Genomic DNA, 21,109 nt, shown 5'->3' with positions numbered 1-21,109 from the left:
TAAGACAAAAGGAGCGGAGCTGCCGGATGAGCAGCGAACTGTTGGATTAGGAGGAAGGGATGACGTCAGGACCCTCTTCAGCTGGCTGACATGAATAAACCCAATCAGACACTGGGTGGTGCTCGAGGATGCCACTCCACATGTGAGCAGGTCTTTTATTACTCAGGTTTCATGGTGCCTGAATGAATGAATGAATGAAGGAATGAAATGTATCAGGATGAAAAAGTTCACTTCAAAAGGGAACAAATGTCGCTGAAGACATTCAGCTCATCTTAAAATAAGAAACGTGAAAAGAGGATGTCATCGTTTATTAAGATGTAGGATTTTCAGAGGACAAAAAGAAAAACAAATTGAGTTGAGTTGGTTAGCAGTGATGTATCAACATTACAAGATGCTGTGATTAAATGATTCACACCTTCACATCCCCAACAGGATGATCATCGTTAGTACATTAAATTATGTGAAGAAAGGCTCATTGATTTAATGTGAAGTATCAGACTTTCTTAGAACAAGGTGTCGCCTCCCCTTTCTTAACAAAGTCTTTGAAGAATTCATTGCAGGTGATGGTCAGTACAGAGACCAGAACGACAAACTCTTGGAAGTCCACTTCACCGTCCTGGTTTTCATCTAGTTCAGCCATAATCTTCTCCACCTCCGCGTGGTCTTGGCTGGACTAAAATCAAAGCATCACCATGAAAATCAACATGGAAGAGAAACTTGTTTCACAAACTGCGATCACAGGACAATGCTGCTCTGACTGAGTTTCTATTTGTGTTTATGTATACTTCCAGCTTTTGTTCTTCTCATTAGGATATACATTTTAAAATAATGTCCTGAACCCACAGGGATTGGGCCTAAGACCTCAGTACATGAAGAGAAATGGCCGGCTTCGCCTGATCAAAGAGCTCATCGGCTAACATGCGAGACCAAAAACGCTTGTTTGACTTGAACTCTTAATTTTCTCATTTGTAATTGATTTAGTTTCTTTTGTACACATGAAAGTTTATCTGTCTGTGGCTTCATCAGCCCAGAGAAACTGAAAATAATCACTCCAAATACAAACGTGGTGTTTAAGTTCTGTTGTATTTAGTCACGGGCTGAGGAGGCATTCAAAACGTGAGTGGGAATTTTAACAGAACAGATGTCTTTTCCTGTATTCTGGTGCCTTTTAACAGGGTTTGACACTTTTACAGTGACAACATATCTGTACATTTTGTAATTTCATCCAGAGGAGGTTTTTTTTTAAAGTGGCATATTTTAAGATATTAAAAAGCTAAAAGCACCTAAATTTATTCAATGACTAATTCATGAATGGCTTTCTGAGACATGTCCCACCTTCATAAAAGAGCTGCAACACCCATTTATTTAGCTTTGTGTGGTGAGATGAGGAGTCTTAACAAAGCATCAAGCTGTAGAAAATGTCTATTTTGCTTTTGAAAACAGTCAACAAGATACTTACAGACAAGGAAACAGAGAGTTCGCCCTGTAAGAGGTTCTTCAGCTCAGGTTTGCTCAGCTTGTATTTGTCACCTTCTTTTCCAGAATAGTTGTGAAACACTTCGATGAGGCCGGTAATAGCCTCCTCCAGGATGGAGGGCTGGACAGAAGGTTTGTCAGAAGGCTGGTTGGAGGACATTTTTTTCTGTCTCACAATTAATACCTGGAAGGACAAATCAAGAGAGTATAATAAAGTCATGAGGAAAATTAGTTAAGCAATTCTGTGGATTAAAAATATATAAATATATATTTAAAAGAGGTCAGACAAGATCAGATCATTCCACAGAGTGTGATTCAGATCTGTATGCAGAGGACCAGCTGCCTCCAGTGCAGAAGAAATTCTTGAGTGCAGAAACTAAAATGTTTTTTTTTCCAGCAGGCTGGTGGAAAAAAAATTACTGGAGTTGTCAGGTTACCAAAGATGTTACTTTGCGGTGGTGTTGAGAAGAAAGGGTGAGCTGGTTCAGTGAAGTTTTTATGTACTGGCACACAATAAGATGCAAACTTTTCCTGAAAGTTGAACAAAAAACTGTCAAGGAAACACACATCACCACCTCCAAACGTTTTCTCATCTCTGCTGCTCCACTGCAGGCTGCACCAGGGTTTTGACTTCGTTATGTTTCAGTTTTCAGGCTCATCTGTCAAATTTTTGACTTCAGTCAGACTATTTGTTTAATGCAGAGCGGGAAAACCTCCAAATATATTAAGCTGAGCTCATTCTGTAGCGTCTCTATAGAAAAAAACTTCAGTCAAAAGAAAGCACACTGAAGCAGGAATTAAGTTGATTTTGAAATCCGTTGCATTGTGGGTAAGTAGGCTCCAGGTCTTGAAAAGCAGTGCACTGGTCTTACATTGGACTCATTATGGACAGTTCAAGAACAAATGATCAAAATCAATACAGCTGATGAGATCGCCAGTTTGATTCCACGAGCCTACATTACCCACAATGCAACTTTGCCACCAGGTGACATCACTGGAGGGATATTATTTGGTGACACCAGCTTCCTCTGGGGCCACAAAAGGGTTTATTCTACTTTTTACACATGTGCAGTAGCACTCCCGGTAACACACTTTAACGTATAAAAATTGATGGCGTTACCCTTTAACGATGTCAATGATCCCATGTCAGAGGAGCCAGCTAACACATGTAGTATTATACAGTATTAAAAAGATGCAATATGTAAGAATTGGCCACCTGTCGAATTCATACTCAAAAAAGGAAAAACAAGAGCCAAAGTCGGGCAGACTGGAAGCCACAGTGACTCACTATCACCTCTTGTGGTACAACGAGACGAGACAGGACAGGCTGGACCACACCTGGGCTAGCTAGTTACCATGCTAACTCCAGTAAATATATCTGCAACACATAGACACACCATCAAAGCTGATTTAAGCGTTGTCGTTTGAGCTGACTTCCTGCAGTTAGCAATCCCCTCCCTCCTCTCTACGTCACCACGTGAATGCGCAGCGGTAATCGCCAAACATGGCAGTAAACTGGAGCTGCTCTCTGCGTGTGCACGAGCAGACAGGCCCGCCTCTTTATGGAGTTCTCTGTCCTGATTGGATAAAGTGGGCGAGGATACCAGAAAAATCTCTCTTACTAGGATGAGCAGGGGGGAGGAGAAAGATGGGTTACTGACACAACACTATATAATTTTAATAAACATATATCACTTACAGCAGCTTCTTTTTTTATTCTTAAAAATTCTAACATGTTGCTCCTTTAAATGTCGATGGGTTAACAAGTGAATTATCAATAAATGCATTAACACAAAGTGCTGCCAGAAATCAGCGTCTGCATTAAAGTACACTCGTTTCCACTGATTTGTAGATAAATTTGTTGTGCGTGCGCTTGTCAAAAAAGTTGATGTTGAGGGACGACACGCAGAGACTGATTAACATTCTGTTTTGTCATGTGGGACGACATCAATCATCAATCTGCTGACTGCGATGGGTAATTACACCAACGGGGAGCTGAATCCTTTTGCGAACAAAGGAAATAACATCAAAAGCTGGAATACACACAGCAAAAAACATAAACAAAAGTTCGACCACGTCATTGTGTTATTCTCAAATGACACATTCATTAAAAACTAAAATTTAGCCGATATCTGACTAAACTCCTGAAACGCCTGAGACAAGATAACATGGAGGTGGAGGGACGTCAGTTTAAATATCTAACCCAGGCAATGAGCAAACTAAGAGGTTGCTCGGGCACCCAAGAGCTCTTAAAATGTCACATATGACAGGTTGATAAATATATATGTTATGTTTGTGACATGTTATATCAGCAGTAATCACACAAAAGAAAAACATTTTATTGTTGTTTTAACAGACTGACAAGTCTTTACTTGGGGTTTAAGTTTCTATTTAATTTATTTCATATTGTTGTATTTTTATGTAAGAAACAATTAATTTGTAGTCGACTGTGCTGCACTTTTGCACTTTTCATATTAAAAAACAGCTCATTTTACAGTAAATGCATCGTCTGCTGGTTTATTTTGTTACTTTCCAGCTCACCAGTGAGCCATGATGATGGTTGTGTTAGTGGACAAATAGTTAATATTGGCGGTGCTGAGGTGGGTGGTGCATTTAGCTGGGGGGCCCCCCAAAACCAAATTCTGCTCAGGGCCCCGTAAAGCCTCGGCCCGGCCCTGAGCTAACCTTACACCTGCCCCCTCACTATCAGACACCTGAGAGGCTGCTGCAGGGGGGGCCTGAGTCATTTCACCTCCAACCTCCATGAAGCGGAGGAGGACAAAAGGACAGACCTCCCTGCAGGACAGCTTTCACAGACAAACACATTCAGGTCGTGGCTTGCATTACGAGACATAAACTCCAGCATGCATCCATGCGGAGGATTAACGGCAGAGGTTGGTCGCGTTTCATCGTTTATTCTGTCTTCTGATTCGTATCTATATGAGACGAGCCCTCGTCAATAATGCAGAGGCTGCTTCAGGAGAGAGAGAGAGAGTGAATGACTCTCAATCTACAGTCTGAGTGCGAGATGCTGCATCGCTTTCTGAATGATGCTGCACCATCCCCTTAATTAGTCCCCATAATTGCCGTTAATCATTTATTCCCGCTGCGATCAGGGAGCTAATTAAAAGGCTTTTGAATGTCAAATGCAGGCTGGTGTTAATTATCCGATGCAGAGACTGAAGCACGAGCGTGATGGAAATGTTGGAAATGTTAAAAACAGACTGCAGATGCCTCTCCATGTGAGAAAATGATCAAATCAAATACAAGCTGAAGTCTCACCTGACCGCTGACAGCAAACACACACACACAGACAGCAGAACTCACCTGAGGAGTGACTGGAACAGGTGCAGGTGGATGTGACTCCAGCTCTCACCTCATCACTTATATCCGCTCCTCCTCTCCTCACCAGAGCAGATACATGCAGATCAGATAGGCGCCTCCCTCCCTCCCAGCATCACCTGCCCGCACAGGTGAGCCACCTGGCCATGTAAGGCAACCACAGGCGGTTTTATGGCAACTGGCAACAGACATTTTTCTCCCTGGTCAGAGCAGGAGCTGTCACAGCTGTAAACAACAGGGATTATGACCATTTTTAGGCATGAAAGTCAGCATAGACGCGTGCACCTGGGACCTTAGTTACTGTATGTGATGACATTTTATTAAATATCTAAAAACGTACAAACATTAATAAATAAATATGTTTATAAAATATATCCAAATACATGAGTGGGACAATAATTATATAAATAGGTTTTTATTTTAAAAACAATTATATTTTAACTTTTTTTTTCATTTATTCCAGGAGACATAATAAGAGAATGTGTCATTAAATGAAATAAAAGTCTCTTGAAATAAATAAAAGTACTCATTTGTATGTTTATGTTTCTTTCTTTCTTTCTTTCTTTATTTAATATTGACTAAAATGGTATTCCATTTTACTGAAATTATTGGTTAACCTACATTTCACAAAAAGATTAGCCGAACAAAATATTAAAGTCATAGCTCCTAATTCAGTTATTGTTATAAGGTAACCGGTGCTTAAATCTTCTCAATGCTTGAGAAACTAGCTCAAGCTGTTCCTCTCGGGGGTCACTCATCCTTTTCTGTCTGCAGGGACGGCCCTGTGGCTGCTATACCACCCGGCCTGTTTGCTCCACCTAACGGGCCCAGAGACGCTGCAGTTGCAACAGCCAAAGTGTCGGTGTGTTTACCTGTGAGGCAACCATGGCTCACAATCCACTGCCTTTGCAAAGAAAAACACAAGCACAACCCATTAAATGCAGAAAAAACACTGAACATACAGTTAGGAAATGGTGATGCGCCTGTTAAGCTGACAGAGATTCTCGTGGCCCTTACTTGTGGGGTTTACAGTGATCATATGCCACAACACTGTGTGGCATGACCGCTTTCTTTATCTTTTTTTAAAATCAGTTATAAAATGCCTGCAAAATTGGCAAACGAGCAATTTTTGACAAACGTCAGTGGGAAATAAAAGAGGCACAGAATAGATAACGCTGAATATTACCCAATATGTATTTGATAGTGACAAATGAGGTGCTGGATCCTATCAGATAGGTCAGAACAGATCGTGTTCGGGTAGGATCCGGTACAAATTAAGCCCCTTATATATGTAATAGGGGTCAGTGCTTCATCTCTCTACTGGCTTAAGGGTCCTTCTAATTCAGAGAACAAACTCTCATGCCACTCATATTGTAGGAAACAACAACACATAGTAACTTTGTAATATTCAAAATATATACCAGTCATTTCATGTCCTTCACTGCTTATACAGAAGCTTTCATCACAAAACTTATTCTGAACTCTGTTCCCCTGCTGTGTGTACAAACAGTAATCAAGTAATTTCAGAGTGCTTAATCTTTCATATTGCACACAAGAATTCGCAGAGCTCCAGAAACTATTTTCCCTCAGTGCTGTAAACTGTCTTAACAAATGATACAAGAAATGGGCTGATGCAATTGTTCCCTTTTTCCTCACACAGCCTCACTTATGTTTATTAGGCATGACGAATGCTTTCCCACCACATCATTTGCAATTAAGGGAATGATTATGCTTGAAAGACGGAGCGACTTCAGTTGCAATACAAATAATGTGCAGGCCAGTCAACTGAAATCCTCCTTTTTACTGAATGCAAACCGTCCGGGTTGATTTACATCAGTATCTCCAGCTGACCGGTGTAAAGGCTTTATGGACATTTGCATACTTTAACTTGGAGCGTCATTTCCTGAAACCAAAGTGCATTTGATACAGTACTGCAGAGAAAAGGAGTCCAGGCAGTTATGAGATCATTCGATGAGGCCGACGATGCACTTCAGCTTTCCACATGCAAAAATATACTGTATGCAAAATTCACAATAATAATTTATTTTAGTGGTGCCACTGCAGATTGAAACAAAGTCATGTTTCAGAATTTGACATCCGACATCTACATTATTAAAGAAAACATGAAACCAGAGACAGATTATCTATCCTCGGTTTGAGAAAAAGTAACGATTAAACATGGATTCCTTTCTTTACTTGATTCACAGAGACAGACTGGATGTGTTACCTGGAAAAAGGCCTCCCATCTTTCTTTTGTGTGGGGGAAGTCAAAGCAACCATCTCTGATTACTGATCAGAGTTGGTCCAAAACCAACTGCAGAGATCCACAAGTAGTGAATGGGCGACAGACATCCAACACAATCACTCTTTAACACTCGTGACTGAAACCATTTTTTAATTGATTACACAACAAAACATAAATATACATGAATGTCCAGCATTTTACAAGTTATACAAATGAGGCACACAAAATGACAACTAGAGCAGGAAATACAGAAAGTATAGACATCCCAGGGACAGAGTCTGAGTCTGCATAAATAATTAACATGTGTGTTTTGCATATATTATTCTGCACACTGATAATACTTTTAACACTTGACAGAGAATATTCAGAACACGCATTTATGACATGGGACACTTCACATACACAGTAGTGAAGGCTTGCTTGGCTGTGTACTCGTCATTAGAGAAAAAAGATGTGGATTCACCAATCATTTCTGACATATCGTCTGGGTTTAACACACCCTAAGCTGTGTGGCGATGCGTCAATCAATCTGCTGATACTGACGCTGTAACAGTGTCGGTCTGTTTCTCTCTATAAGTTTAAGGGTGTCATCTACTGGCCATTTGCAGACTCTGCAAATGGTGGCGTCACATGTGAACTCAGGGTTGTTCCCAGACACAAGACAAGAAGTGGCTGTTTTTTTAATTTGTTAAACAAGACTAACTCCATATTGAATTTGAAAGTAAAGGTAAGAAGTAGTTTGGAAAATAACTTTGAAGTTTTTTCCACAAAGCTCTCAAGCCACAAGTCTGAGCTCAACTCAACTTAGCTGCTGCTGTCCAAAGTGTTGTACAATAAAAAACTATAAAACCACATTTACATTTGCTGCAGAATGGAGAGCTGTGGAGAGGACGAAGGAGAGCAGTGCCAGGTGAGTTGATTGTCACAGCTGTTCTTCGTTGGCTAATCACACTCTCCTTTTTATTGCAGGAGCATGCTGGCTCACGGATTACTGCTGCACACCAAGAACAGGCATGTGGGTTCATGGGATTTTTTGGGTTTTGAGTTCTTACTTGGGGACTGGATGCAACGAAGACCAGAGTCACCTTGTGTTTTACTGAAAAGGCAATTTCAGCAGGCAATAAAGACTTTTGCCTGAAAAAGAGAACTTTTGCCTGTGCTCTGTGCCGAGTGAACCCAATTTTTCCCATGATAAAATGAAAAGGCAACCTTCAAATCAAAAACCTATGAGATTGCCACAAGTTTCTGTTCACATTTTTGACATCTGGCAGACACTTGCTTTATCACACTTTGTTGTAGTACTTCTGCAAATATTGATTTTTATGTTATTTTTTGTAAAGTGTGCAAGGACACCTAAAAGTTAATTTTCATTTAAGGCTTGTTTACACAATTTGCCCTGTATCTTGCATTTTAAGGGAATATGAATATGAGTTGTTAGATATAAAAAAAAACCCTTCTATAATCTAATCCTGTATGAAATAACTTGTTTTCCTTTTGAAAATAGTCACTTGAGCAGCAATCAAATTAGTAGTTGCCTGACCACACACGTAACAGTTTAATACAGGAAAAACTTGAAAGTCAACTTGAACCACTAGAAGGCAGAAACTGGCCAGTTCAAAATAATGGGCTAGTTAGTGCACAGTAAAAGAGCTGATACAAATACAAAGTGCTGGAGTGTTACAAATTAACTGATTCGCTCATGGAAAGTCAGGTTTTAATTTAAAAGTCCACATTTATCCCCATTTTACGCAGAGAAAAACAGCGTTGAATGTTAAAACGTAGCTGCAAAAAAAACCCAAAACATGGCTCTATACAGCTCATTTGGTGAAATTCAAGTGGAAGCCCAGAGATCCCAAATTGATTTGATGTAATTTACACTAGACTTGTATTATTAGATTTGTAAAATGACTCTCAGCTCAACTGTAAGGCCATCACACACATTGCAAATTCAATAGCACGGGACATCACACACCCACTCAATCGCCACCTCACTATACTTTCCTCTGGGCACAGGTACAGGTCGCTGAGGTGCAGAAGAGCTCGCTTTGGCAATAGTCTGGTACCCGCAGCCACAGCAGCCCGAAACAAGTCGACTCACTGAGGGAACTACGAGTCTTGTTTTCAAGTTTGTTTTTGCCGTCGTTGTTGTGTGATGTCATGCTCCACTTCATGTACTTCATAACTAACTAATTAACTATTATGCCTGACAAGCTTTATACAGCCATTTTATGGATTTTATTTTATACTTCAGTTGTTCATGAGAATGCTGTAAGGCTATCTTGCTGTGAAGCTCCAGAAATGTCTTGAGGACTATGAAACCTCACCTGCTTTTCACTGGCATGGGGGTGAGGAGATAATGACTGAATATTAATTTTTGAGTGAATTGTTCTTTTAACTTGTGCCAAAGAATCAACTATCACTAAGCATCGCCCATACTGAAAAGCTATCATGCAGTGCTGAATCCATTGATCCCAAGATTGGGCCCATCTTCCTGAAACACATTGTATTATTTGAAGTATTTGTATTACATGGCCTGTGTGGCCTTTGACTCGGCCCTGGCACATCAGAGTTGGAACGTTCATGATCTCGTACCTCTGAGGGCCAAGACTGTAACAGAGCACGGTCTTTTCACAATGCGGCTCCTGTCACCACATCTTCCTGGCACCTGGCTTGTTATGCAGAGTGCGACATGGGAGATCCTATTTGAGCCGTTGAGTTTGCGGCCTTTCAGCGCCTGTCAGCAGGGCACCTGGCCTGAGACGCTCGGAGGGAGAGCGGAGCGGAGGGCATCAGCTCGGCCCTCAGGGATAACATGGCAGAGTGCCATAGGCACAGAAGGGATCGTGTTATTGTCTGTCATCATAATTAGATGTTGGCTTTTGCTCCCAGCTTGATATAACCCACACAAAAGGTCACCTGAGTTCAGGCCTTTACAGAGACAATACTGAAGGAATGCTCGCAATCATACAAAGTTTACTTTTTAACCTTTTGGTCAGAATGCCACCACAGGGATTCGTCCCTGATTGGACTGCTCGTCATTGTTCCTTTGAATAATCTTTTTTTTCGGTTCTGTTTCTTTGTCTGAATTAGGTGCTGCTACTTCTGGCCTCCTATCGTCCATGGGGAGTTGAATCACAGAAATGCCTCCCTCAGATGAGGTTCTGCTCTTCGCACTATGCCTTCCCTCTCGGGTCATTGTTGGCTTGCCCAGAACACTCTTCAGCTGTGCCCAGAAGAAAGCCTGCTGGTTGACCTGATGGGGCCACTCCAGGTACGTCTTGGTACTAAGCATCTTCTTGAGCTTGCAGTACTTGCTAGGCAGGGAGTTGGGATCAATGGGCTCCTTCACCACGAGTATGACATCACTAAAGGTCTTACCCATTGCTCTCTGCTGAGCGAAGTACAGCTCATAGTTGCACCACTCACTGTTGACAAAGTGCCGGGAGAGGACGAATATCACCTGAAGATGGACACAAAAAAGAAAACATGGATTACAATTATACTGTTATATTTTCTTGTACACTTGATTTGATGAGTTATGGTCATGCTAGTTATGATGACACCCTATGTTTAAGTACAGGGTGGTATAAGGGAAATGTTATGGTAATGGCACAGTTAAAAACTGTTATGTTCTGCATTATAATCCTTTTTGAAAATGCAAACGCACCCTACAAAACCTAATAAACCCAACTGTATTCCACTTATTTACCGAGCTGAGTAGCCAATCATAGCGTCTCAGACACTGATTTAACATTGTGAATTGCATAAATGAACACCATAGAGGCTGAATACTGCCAAAGACTCACATTTATTGGCGCAAAACAGCCCAATGGGGCCCAAAGTCCAATCATCAGCTTGGTGTATCCAACCCCCAATTATACCAAACCATGTAATAGACCTGCCGGTCCACGCCTCGCCTACCCGTGAAAAACAACACAGTTTGCAGATAGCAATAACGAACATGCAACATCTATTTACACTTTCAAAATAAAGGCACCATACTTGGTAAGGTTTAGGATAAAATCATGGTTTCACATAAATTTAAATCACTTCCTTAAAGAAGTCACTGTTGAATATTGGGTTCACACAAGACCCAAACCCTGGTTTACCCAAGAACAAGACCACAACCCATTCACGGCCCAATTCTTGAATGTTCGAAACTTAGAATACTTTTACGTAGATCTTTTGCAATATAGTGCCTGGCAGCAAGAACACAAGTCAGTAGAAGAGAATGAGCAGGCCTGTTTGGTGATGTTGTTATTGCTAAACAAGCTGAGACATTAGGTGACTGAAGGCCTAAATCAGCTGGTAGGTTTCACTAGTATTTTCGCTCAACCCTTATTGTGAACTCATTTGCAGAGATAAAATGTGGTTAAACAAGTCTTTTCATGCTGCACCAGTAATGCTGTATTCTGACATGTATAGGTACAAAGAGTAACCACATTTTGGTACCTTACGACTGTTTTCAATGTTGTCAATGATGTTATCGATGATCCACCTTCCTGGCATGAAGTCCCTCTCATGAATACACAGACGATAGGGATTCCTGCTGTTCTCCAAACAGGGCAAGAGCTCGTCCCTCACCCAGTCTGCATCAGAGTGGCTATAGGATATGAAGGCATGATAAGTAAAAGGCTCTGGCTCCCCTGCCACTTTTTCCTTGTGGGCTCTGTATTTGGCCCTGATGATCTGATATGTGGCTTTAGTGTACCATGGAAGGTCAAAAATATAGCAAATCACCATCATTATCAAGATCACAACTGCAGTGGTCGCAACACAGATGATGATAACTAGTCTAATATCACACGCCACATGGCCTGGAAAGTATTTGGATATGACTGTGTTGAGCAAGACCTCAGGGTGGTAACACCTGTAGTTCCAAGGCCAGTCCGTGAGGTTAACCTTTTCTTTTGACAGCGTGTCCTGGACGAAAGCATGGAGCTCACAAGTGCAATGGTAAGGGTTGTTTCCTGCCCTCAGGTGAGACAGTTGAGGCATGTCCTGGAAGGATTCCTTGCTAATGAGACCAAATGAATTCCCATCCAAAGCCAATGATTGCAGTGACGGACTTTCCCACTTAGATGGAATGAACTTGATTTTATTCCCACTCAACAGGAGCTCTTTCAGGTTGGTGGCTTTCTCAAAGTACACCATGTCCAGCTGGTCCAGGTTGCAGTAGGACAGATCCAAGTAGTGCACTGTGGTAGGCAGACAACGGAGGGATTCACTTACAAATTGATTGTGGTGAGCGATAAGCCGTATGATATTATTTTGCCAAACGCAGTCCCGGCTGTCTTCAGCAGATCCCAGTTTGTTGTTGCTCAAATCCAAAACCTGCAGCTGCCTGAACTCCCTTGTGAGCAATGACAAGTCTTTTAAGCTGGTCAGTTCATTGTTGTTAATGTTGAAGGTGTGAAGATTTGGCGTGGCGCCCTTGTAATCACACCTCTGGTTGAAGATGAACTCATTCTTTAGTCGATTATTGGAGACATCCATAATCTCCACACCTTCCATCTCAACCCAGGCATCGCAAGGGACGGAGTTGAAGTAAACATACTGGATAGACAGTTCCCTAATTTTCTTGAACCAGGTGAAGCGCCAGTCAAATCGCAGTACATCAGGATTGCTGATATACCTACAAGAAATAGAGATTTGTAATGTTATGTATGTGCAAATTAAAAGCAGACCCTGAAGGATCTTACTGGGCTTTTTTTTCAGACAAATCAGCGTCCTTTGAGGAACTACTGACAACTAGAGACGGCTGCTACGAGTGTGGTTTAGATGTGATGACCAGCGAGAGAAGCGACTTGTTGAAAACAACAATGACGGCTCCTCAGGAGGTTAGCGTAGCCTGATGTTGATCTGATCCGTGATTTACAATAATAGAGAAATGGGTCATCCAGTTACCCACCAAGTATTATTAGAAAGAGCCCGCCCTTTTTCCAAAACAGTTTCTGGTGGTGTCTTTCTAGATTGTTCTGTGTGACAAACCATTTGGCAAGTCAAGTTATTATTTTTATGCAAGTTAGTTAGTCAACGTGATAGGAAATTGCTAAATTTCATAACTCACACTGGCACATGATGCCCCAAATTGAGAAGATACTCACCAAAGCTCCAACTTATCCAGTGCCAGGTCTGTGATGCTGGAACCTGCTCCACTATCCACAAACGTGGGTGAACGGGCGAAGTCGATGTACTGAAGTCTCAACCTTTTGATAGGGGCAACTTGTAAGTTCATTAAAGCCATCCTCAGGAGGTTCTCATTGAATTTACCTCTGTGAAATATGAGCTGAAAGGCTGTGATGTCTTTTAAACCCTCAAAAATGTCTTCCTCTCCCATGTAGTACATGAACTCAAAGAGGTTGCGAAACTGGATGGCGATGAAGGTCTTGTTGGCGAGGTCACGTAGTATGTGAAGTAGAGCGTTTGGCCGTTGATCTATGGCCATATCAAATCCTATCTGTTTTGTCTGAATGACTTCTAAACTTCCAGGCTCGTAGTAACGTAGATTGGAGGAACATTTGATGGCAAAACCTTGGAGCCTGATGTTCTTCAGGGGCTGGAAGTCACCTTTCTTTAGACCCATCACCAGAGGGCCACCCATAGACAGAATTTGGAGTTTGACAAATTTGGAGAAACTATCGGCCAAAGTGGCATGTTTGTAAAGATTGTTGGACATGTAGAGCTCTTTGAGATTCAACAGAGGAGTCAGAGCTGTGGCAGGAATTTCTTGCAGGGAGTTATTGAAGATGTTAAGATGCTCCAGTAGTGTGTTGTTCTTAAAGGCATCATTGTCAATGTGTGAAATGTTATTGAACTGCAGCTGAAGGACGCGAAGCCAAGGGAGGCGGAGGAAGTCGTCAGTACGGACAGCTCGAAGTTTATTGTAGGAGAGATCTATGTCTTCCAGTGTGGAAGGAAACTGTCTCCATGGAACACTTTCAAGCTGTCTTCCCAGACAGTCTGCAGAGCGGCCGGAGTTGTGGATGTGACAGGGTCCGTCGTCAGTGTTCGTGGTGGGGGTTGAAGATGGAGTTGGGGATGTGAGTGCTCCAAGAAGAAGGGCGCTAAAATAAACCAGTTTCCACATCATCTTGACAGACTTGTAGCCTTAAGAAACAAGAAAAGGAGAGATTAAATCCTGGCATAATATTCTTTAATTCAATAAAAAAAATTGGCAAGACAGTGAACAAAACTTTCTTTGGTCCTTTTTATATGTCTTGCTCCCTTCTTTTTTGTTTTTATCCCCTTTTCTTTTTCCTTTTTACCTTTTTTTTTTTTAACCTCAAACCTCCAGACTGCGGTACCGACAGATCACAGAGGTGTACTTTTTTGCCAAACTCACAGGTGATTTATTCTATCATTCATTCTTTTATGATTCTCTTAATTAATTTGTTCCCAGTGACTTCCCATCATTGTTTTTCTGTTTCTGTTTTAAAGGTCCTATTGGGATGGTGGCCAACCTGTCCTAAAATCCCAAAGCGTCAGTACTTCAAATCAAATCAACTTTTCTTACAAACAGGACCTTAATTAGTGCTTCTTAAAAATACCAATACATTGGGGTCTTGGAAACTGCAGTCAGAAGCTACACACACATACACACACACACACACTATCAAATTATGGTGTAATATCTTAATCTTGGCTTGCATCAGAGGAAAGTTGGCAGAACAAAGGAGGATGTGTAGTTTTCATACAATACATTGTGGTTACATCACTTCTCTGAAATTAACTGGCATGTAATTCCTGTAAACCCCCAAAAGCTACATGATTCAAAGACAACAAAGAAATCAGGATGAGCGAGCCATGATGTGGCAGATGACACAAAGTCTTTGATCAATTTTCTATAATTTCCCATTGACTCATGAATGTGTCTTTGCAGAATAAACTAACATTTAGTTTCTCCTGCTTTTGTAAGTGAATCTCGCAATAAACGCAAAAGTACAACATCGCTGTACAGTCATCACATGCTCTGAAAAAGACATCAGACTCATGCATATGACACAGACATTTTCAGTGGTCCCACAACAGCACTTCACAGTACTCACCCTCTTAAGACTTTCCTGCTTAAGGCTTCACATACAGACTCTTTAAATCCCTTCTACGAAACCTTTATTTATATTGCTGGTCCAAAGTACACACTGTTTTGACCCTCATGTGCAGCAGACGCCAAGCTTTATAACCCCCGTTAAACAATCAGTGTTGGTGTGATTGGCTGCATAAGTGACCTGAGTAAACATTTACTGTGTGTCTGTGCAGATATGGGAAATGCATCGTTTCCTTGTTTACTTTTGGTCACCTGTGACAGCTTGGGCATCCACCAGAATGAACCAGAGGGGGGGGGGATCAATGCATTTAATTTAATTTTGGTCGAATGCAGAATGGGAACTAAATTAAAATCATTTTACGAAAGCAGCAAAAACACTGATATTAAAGTGAAGAGGGTGAGATAAACTGATGTGTAATTCAAATATGTATTTATTTTTTTGACATTTTCAGCCCTGTGAGCAATAAGGAATGAGATGGACTGTGAAGTTAACTGTCACTGTTTGTTTATTTTTATGTATATATCCTTAACACATCTGTATAAACTCTTCACTTTCATTGTTTTCATTGTCTCACCACCCGTGCTGCAGAGACAATTAAGTTATGTCATCTAATCTAAAACATCTTTTCCTCGCTAATCCTTCCTCATTCCTCTCAGATCAACAGTCATCTTAATGACTCATTGTTAACATAACTGCGAGACAGCAAATGAAAGATTGTATTGTTTGAATGACTTGATCACACCCTGTGTTTACTGTGGCTGTCATTTTCCTTCCTTGACATATAAACACGATCTGTCCGAGAAAACAGCAGCCGTGATGCAGCAGCCTCATTGAGGAAACCAGACACCCTCCTCGTCTATCTAATCTGGTCAACAGTGGACAGCTGGTCCTGGAAATTGACGGTAGATTAGGTCGACATCAATAACATTGACTTAGTGAAACTCCTTGCGTGAAAGGCACTGTTGTAAAATGCTGCTGTAATACCACCCACCAATAACAAAGCTTGTTGTCAGAGTATTGAAAATGTATTCATGTTTGAGGCATTCAGCTCGCTCTCAACCAGAGTTTATTCTCTTTCGTACATTACGTAAAGGTTTTTAGCGTGTTCGTGGCAGTTTTCAAGGGTGAGTCCAGGTCTAGCATGGACGAAGACTGGTTCTTTAAAGAACTGGAGGCTGTAACATAAGCCTACAGGATCATAACATTGAGGAAAGTCCTATGTATGTATTTTGGGTAGCATTGAGGATATTACAGCTATTTTCCAGTGAGTTTGTAGTCAACATGTGATAATTGAGTCCATGGTCAAAACTTTGATGCAGCCTATGTCGGACCACTGTTTTAGATTAAAGGCCAGAGTTTTTACTACATTTCTCTCATGAATGTCACCTTTTATCAAAATTGCATTGTTCAGTTTTCACACAAGTCTCACAGCAGTCTGGTCAAAGGTCACGTCTCACGTCCACAGCTTTGATGTATGGATGTTTTGGCATCAGCGCGTCTGTTTAACTATTATCTTGCCATAAAGGCCTTTCAACCATGGGTACGTCCTCTGAAGAAGTCAGATAAGATTCTTTGTAGTAGTTTCTCTGTCTACAAACCATCTGATCCAAAACAAAGTGGAAAAAATAATTAAAGCCACGTCAGGAATTCTTCCCGTCACTCAATGATTTCCTAACCCACATACTTCTTTATGTGTATTTTGGTTCCTGACCTCCGGCTGGTTTGACATTAACCTGCCCTGCAGGAGTTTCGGCGTCACAATCTGATGGAGAGAATTTATTGGTTGACTCTGTGCAGGTTAATGTCAAACCTCCCTGTTCTGTGGTGTAATCGGCCTTTATCTGTGAAAGGAATGTGCAAGAAAATGCTGGCAAGTTTCAGGCGCTCTCACTTAATCCTTGAGCGTTATTCTCTGCAGCTTCAGAGATGTGTTGCAAACACTTCAGTGTCACCACACAGGTTATACAATTTGTAGGTCACACAGTCTACACGTGTGACTCATTGTGTATACAACACATATGACCCCTTTCCTGGTCAATATTTTTCACGTGCAGGTTTGAACCACTGCCAGGTTCATAAAGAATGAGCTGGAAATCCCCCCAGAACACGTGAAAATGGAAAATAGATATTATCTATAGGCTGACACTACCTGACAAATATCCAGTTGAACAGGTGTGGCAGCCAAGGGATGAAAGTTGATTCATGTTGAATGTAGTAAGAAAAAATACCACAAGTAAAAGTTTCAGTGTGACAGTGCCTCTTATTGTTTAAAGGTACACTCCCTGTCCTCTATGATGAAATCAGTAATATGCAAACTGTGTGAGCTTATAATCATTCTTAAATCATTTGACCGGCATCATCAGCAAGCCTGCCGCTCGAGCAAACAGAATAGAGTATTATGGTCTTTGTAAGACCTTTACATTGAGGCAGCCCAGTCACCAAGTACGTTTCCTGGGCTACGTGCCATATTGACATTTGTACATACATGCAGTTTGAATCTGCATTTTAACATTTGTAAGGGTGAAAACACTGGATATTTTAAGGAGACCTTGGGACATTATCCAACCAAAAGTTTGTGGTGGCATGCACCACCATTTTTGATCTCCAAATGTGTTTTTGAGCAAGACCTTGACACATTTCCAGCCGCTTTTGTGGCAACCAGAACAGGTATTTTAAGCCAGTCCATGAGGTTTTCTTCAGCCCAATGAAGTGTTTTTTGTGCCTAAATCTAACCCAGCAAAACCTAAAGAAGTGTGTAGCTGCAGTGTATGTGTGCTTTTGCAGAAACGTACTTGCCGGACATTTATTCTTGCGATTGTGTTGGATGGCGCATATGGTAGCTCAGAAACAAAATGTTGACAGAAGAAGGACTTTTGTATCACTTTTAGCAATGACATGGACTATTTTCAGAAAATAAACTTCCATGAATGTTGGGAGTTACTCTGACTTTCCAGGCTACAGCATCTACAGACATCCGGCCAGACGGTGGCCATCTAAAGACATCACAGACTGAGCTAGTCGGGCTCAGCTCTATACTGTCAGACCTCACTCAGTTTTCCTCACTCTAGGCTGTATGATGCTTGGCAGGACATCCATCAGCTTTGGCTATAGATGTTAAGCTGTTAAGCTTTTGTCAGCTTCAGCCTGAGTTAGTGCACCTTCTGTGTGGTGGAGTTAATGAGAAAATGTGCATCATAATCATCAAGGGAATGTCTTCAATGTGCATTAAAACAACGACAAACGACAGTTGAAGTTGATGGATGTTGAGCTAACTGTCATGATAGTACTTCTTCTGTAACACTGTCAAACTCACAAAGGTTTGAAAAACCATGGATCAAAATCTATTGCATCACAATTGAACCAGAGACATTGTGATGAATTCATTACCCATAATGCAATATGACTGCCAGGGGTTGGGTCAGAGGTTTGGCTGTGTTATGACAATAGCAGCTAATACAGCCTTGAGTGCAGATGAAAAGTGGGCTACAGAAGCCTGGTCAGGTCATTTCTTTCAAGCTCCACACCAACAGATTTTATTTTCATTTTCTGACTCGTAGTCTTCAGCCACAACAGACACTGACTCAAGAAGCAACTTGTCAGATTTCACATCATCCTCTGAAACCACAAAAGGATTTATACTGTAGGCCTACGACTTTTTTCACATTTGCAGGAGCACTCCTCAAGACCCGTAAACAGATTTGTGTACAAATTGGGTCCCACTTGCAAATTTTTCACATTGATTTTCAAGTGTTGGATTTAGGAAGCAACACATAAGCCTAAACTGTTGACTGGTTTAGGATTTAGGACCAGTGCATATCATTTTAGCCAAGTCTACCCAGAACTTATTAAGATGTAGGGCTAAAATAAAAAGCAATATACCAAGTCTAACTTAACTTCTGTATGTATGACTGTACTCTGAACCTGGTGTTGTGTGGTCCATAGCAACTCGCTGGATCCATAGTGCGACGTGGTCGTCCTGCAGTAAAATACCAACCGGGCTATCAAAGAAACAATAAATGGCTCCATCAATGATTAAGATATCTCTATTATATGCCATGAATGATGTCATTACTGTGTCTGATATTTACAGAGCAGTCAATAATTGTTAGAAATAAGCCCTTTCATTGATATCTGATGGCAGCGCTGTGCCGACTGCCTCTGTACGACATATTAATCTGGCAGCAGACTTGTTTCACTGATGAGAGTCCTTTCATCTGGTTTAATGATGCTCAATGTTTACATGCTACGTATAAAACATCATTGTCAAATATACAACATCCTCCTCACCGGCAGACACTCTACATGTTTTTGTGCTGGGTAACAATTTTCACATTAACCTCTGGCAGTATTAAAACATACAGTTTTGGATGTGGCTGTCTCTTAGAAAATCTGACGCCAACACTACACAATCAACTTAATTTCATTTCTGCTGCTCAAAGCACTCATTTTTCGTCACTTTTAAGAAAATAAGCTGCTGCGTTTACTTTAGAGGCAGTAGAAATCCTCTTTCAGAATTGGAAGTGACAGGTCAAAGCCCAGTGGTGAAATACAAAATGTAACTTCCTCATCGCACCGTCAAATCATTTTATTAGACCAGAAATATCCCGACGTAAGCCAAGCATAGTAATGACAATGAGTTAACCTCAGCTTTTATGTTCAAAGTGACACATCACATGATACAGGAGGAGGTGATGTCTGCTTAAAAAGTAGTGACATTTAGTTTTGTAGTTATGTACTTATTCCCTTAAGATTTACCTTAATTAATTCTGGTGTGATCGTGATGCTGACCATTTGACAGCGAAGAAACGGTACAAAACAAACAGAGAAAAACAACAGAAAAACATAATTAAGACTCTGATTGCCCATTTGAAGACAAAAACTAGAAAACACTTCCTTCTTATTCTGATGCCAACAAAAGATGCAAAAATTAACTTCTGATCTTGTTTTTCATTCAAGATTTAATTGAAAAACTCAGACACGGAGCAATCATCCACCCAGCTACCGAAAGCCAATTTTCCATTTTCAACCAATTTCAGTCGGAGCAGCAGTCTTATAATTGTTACAGACCTTAGTCACAGCAGATATTTTCATTTATCATTGCAAGAAAGGTGCATCAACGCATAAGTCATGATGTTTCTCAAAATGTCAATAGCCTTTTGTCATATCCTGGCATGAGGAAATTGATATTTCCACTTCCTGGCATTTGTCACGGGAAACAGGTGTAACGATTACTACCTTTTTGAATTTCTATTTTAGTGTTTCAGAGCCACGGTTCTATTGTTACACATGCTGGCTCATGATTAGGGCTCATTGCTTCACGTAATTGGAACAGAGCCATTGTTGGTGTTATTTGTTGTACCCGAGCATGTCCTGGCATGACAAGACACAATATCCACTAAGAGAAAGCTCTATTACATGGGACTCATGGGGAACCCCATATTTTGTTTTTTGAATATATAGAAGCGTTTAAACACAATTTCAAGACATCACGCCATTTGTAACAGACGGCAAGTTAATGTGAAGACTCAATAGCTAAAGGTGTTTGGGGGCTGGGTTCCCTTACCGTCACCACCACCTGGGCCAATGAGTCAATTAAACACAAACAGATCCCCAAGAACCCACAGGAGCCTTGGGCTTAACTTCTGATTGCTTTCATTAAAACCTGCATCTCAAAATGACTTTAGATTACCGAGAACACGTTCAGTATCTGCACCTCACAGTGGCGCTGCACAGACATTATCAGTCGTGACTAACAGCTGCTTACACCTGCCTCAAATTGGCTCATTCACTGTTGGAGCTTCACAGGTGCCACTGACTAAGCAGGCTGGTTTCCAGAGGAGACTGGTGTTAGCTTATTTTATGCTATAATCATTATCAAAACCAACACTGATCCTACCGACAAGTATAACTTGTGTAGCAAAAGCTTCAAAAAGCTTAGACCTCCATGTAAGAGCTCCATTGTCATTCCAAAACTATGGGTCACATTTATTGTAATCGG

General features: G+C 41.1%; 1 protein-coding gene across 1 annotated transcript; it reads right to left on the bottom strand.

The window, feature by feature from the left end:
* Positions 1 to 291: 291 nt before the first annotated feature.
* Positions 292 to 14,156, bottom strand: tlr18 (toll-like receptor 18). The gene is made up of 5 exons (XM_073484691.1): positions 13,171 to 14,156; positions 11,516 to 12,698; positions 10,068 to 10,523; positions 1,460 to 1,660; positions 292 to 673 (listed from the first exon to the last, which is right to left on the bottom strand). The coding sequence occupies exons 1-5, from the start codon at positions 14,154 to 14,156 to the stop codon at positions 494 to 496; spliced, it is 3,006 nt and encodes a 1,001-aa protein (XP_073340792.1). The 3' UTR covers positions 292 to 493.
* Positions 14,157 to 21,109: the final 6,953 nt, after the last annotated feature.

This window comes from Pagrus major, chromosome 17 (assembly GCF_040436345.1).
Source record: "Pagrus major chromosome 17, Pma_NU_1.0".
NCBI classification, from domain to species: Eukaryota; Metazoa; Chordata; class Actinopteri; order Spariformes; family Sparidae; genus Pagrus; species Pagrus major.
The sequence above is the reverse complement of the archived record's forward strand: the minus strand, read 5'-3'. Positions and strand labels throughout refer to the sequence as shown.

Bases quoted from the DNA above. Each gene is read 5' to 3' on its own strand.
- tlr18 (XM_073484691.1), bottom strand. From the start codon at position 14,156: ATGATGTGGAAACTGGTTTATTTTAGCGCCCTTCTTCTTGGAGCACTC. The intron at 1,661-10,067 runs GTGGCATTCTGA...TTGTCCTTCCAG, and splicing joins ATCAGGGACGAATCCCTGTG to GTATTAATTGTGAGACAGAA. The intron at 674-1,459 runs GTAAGTATCTTG...CTTTGATTTTAG, and splicing joins AACTCTCTGTTTCCTTGTCT to TCCAGCCAAGACCACGCGGA.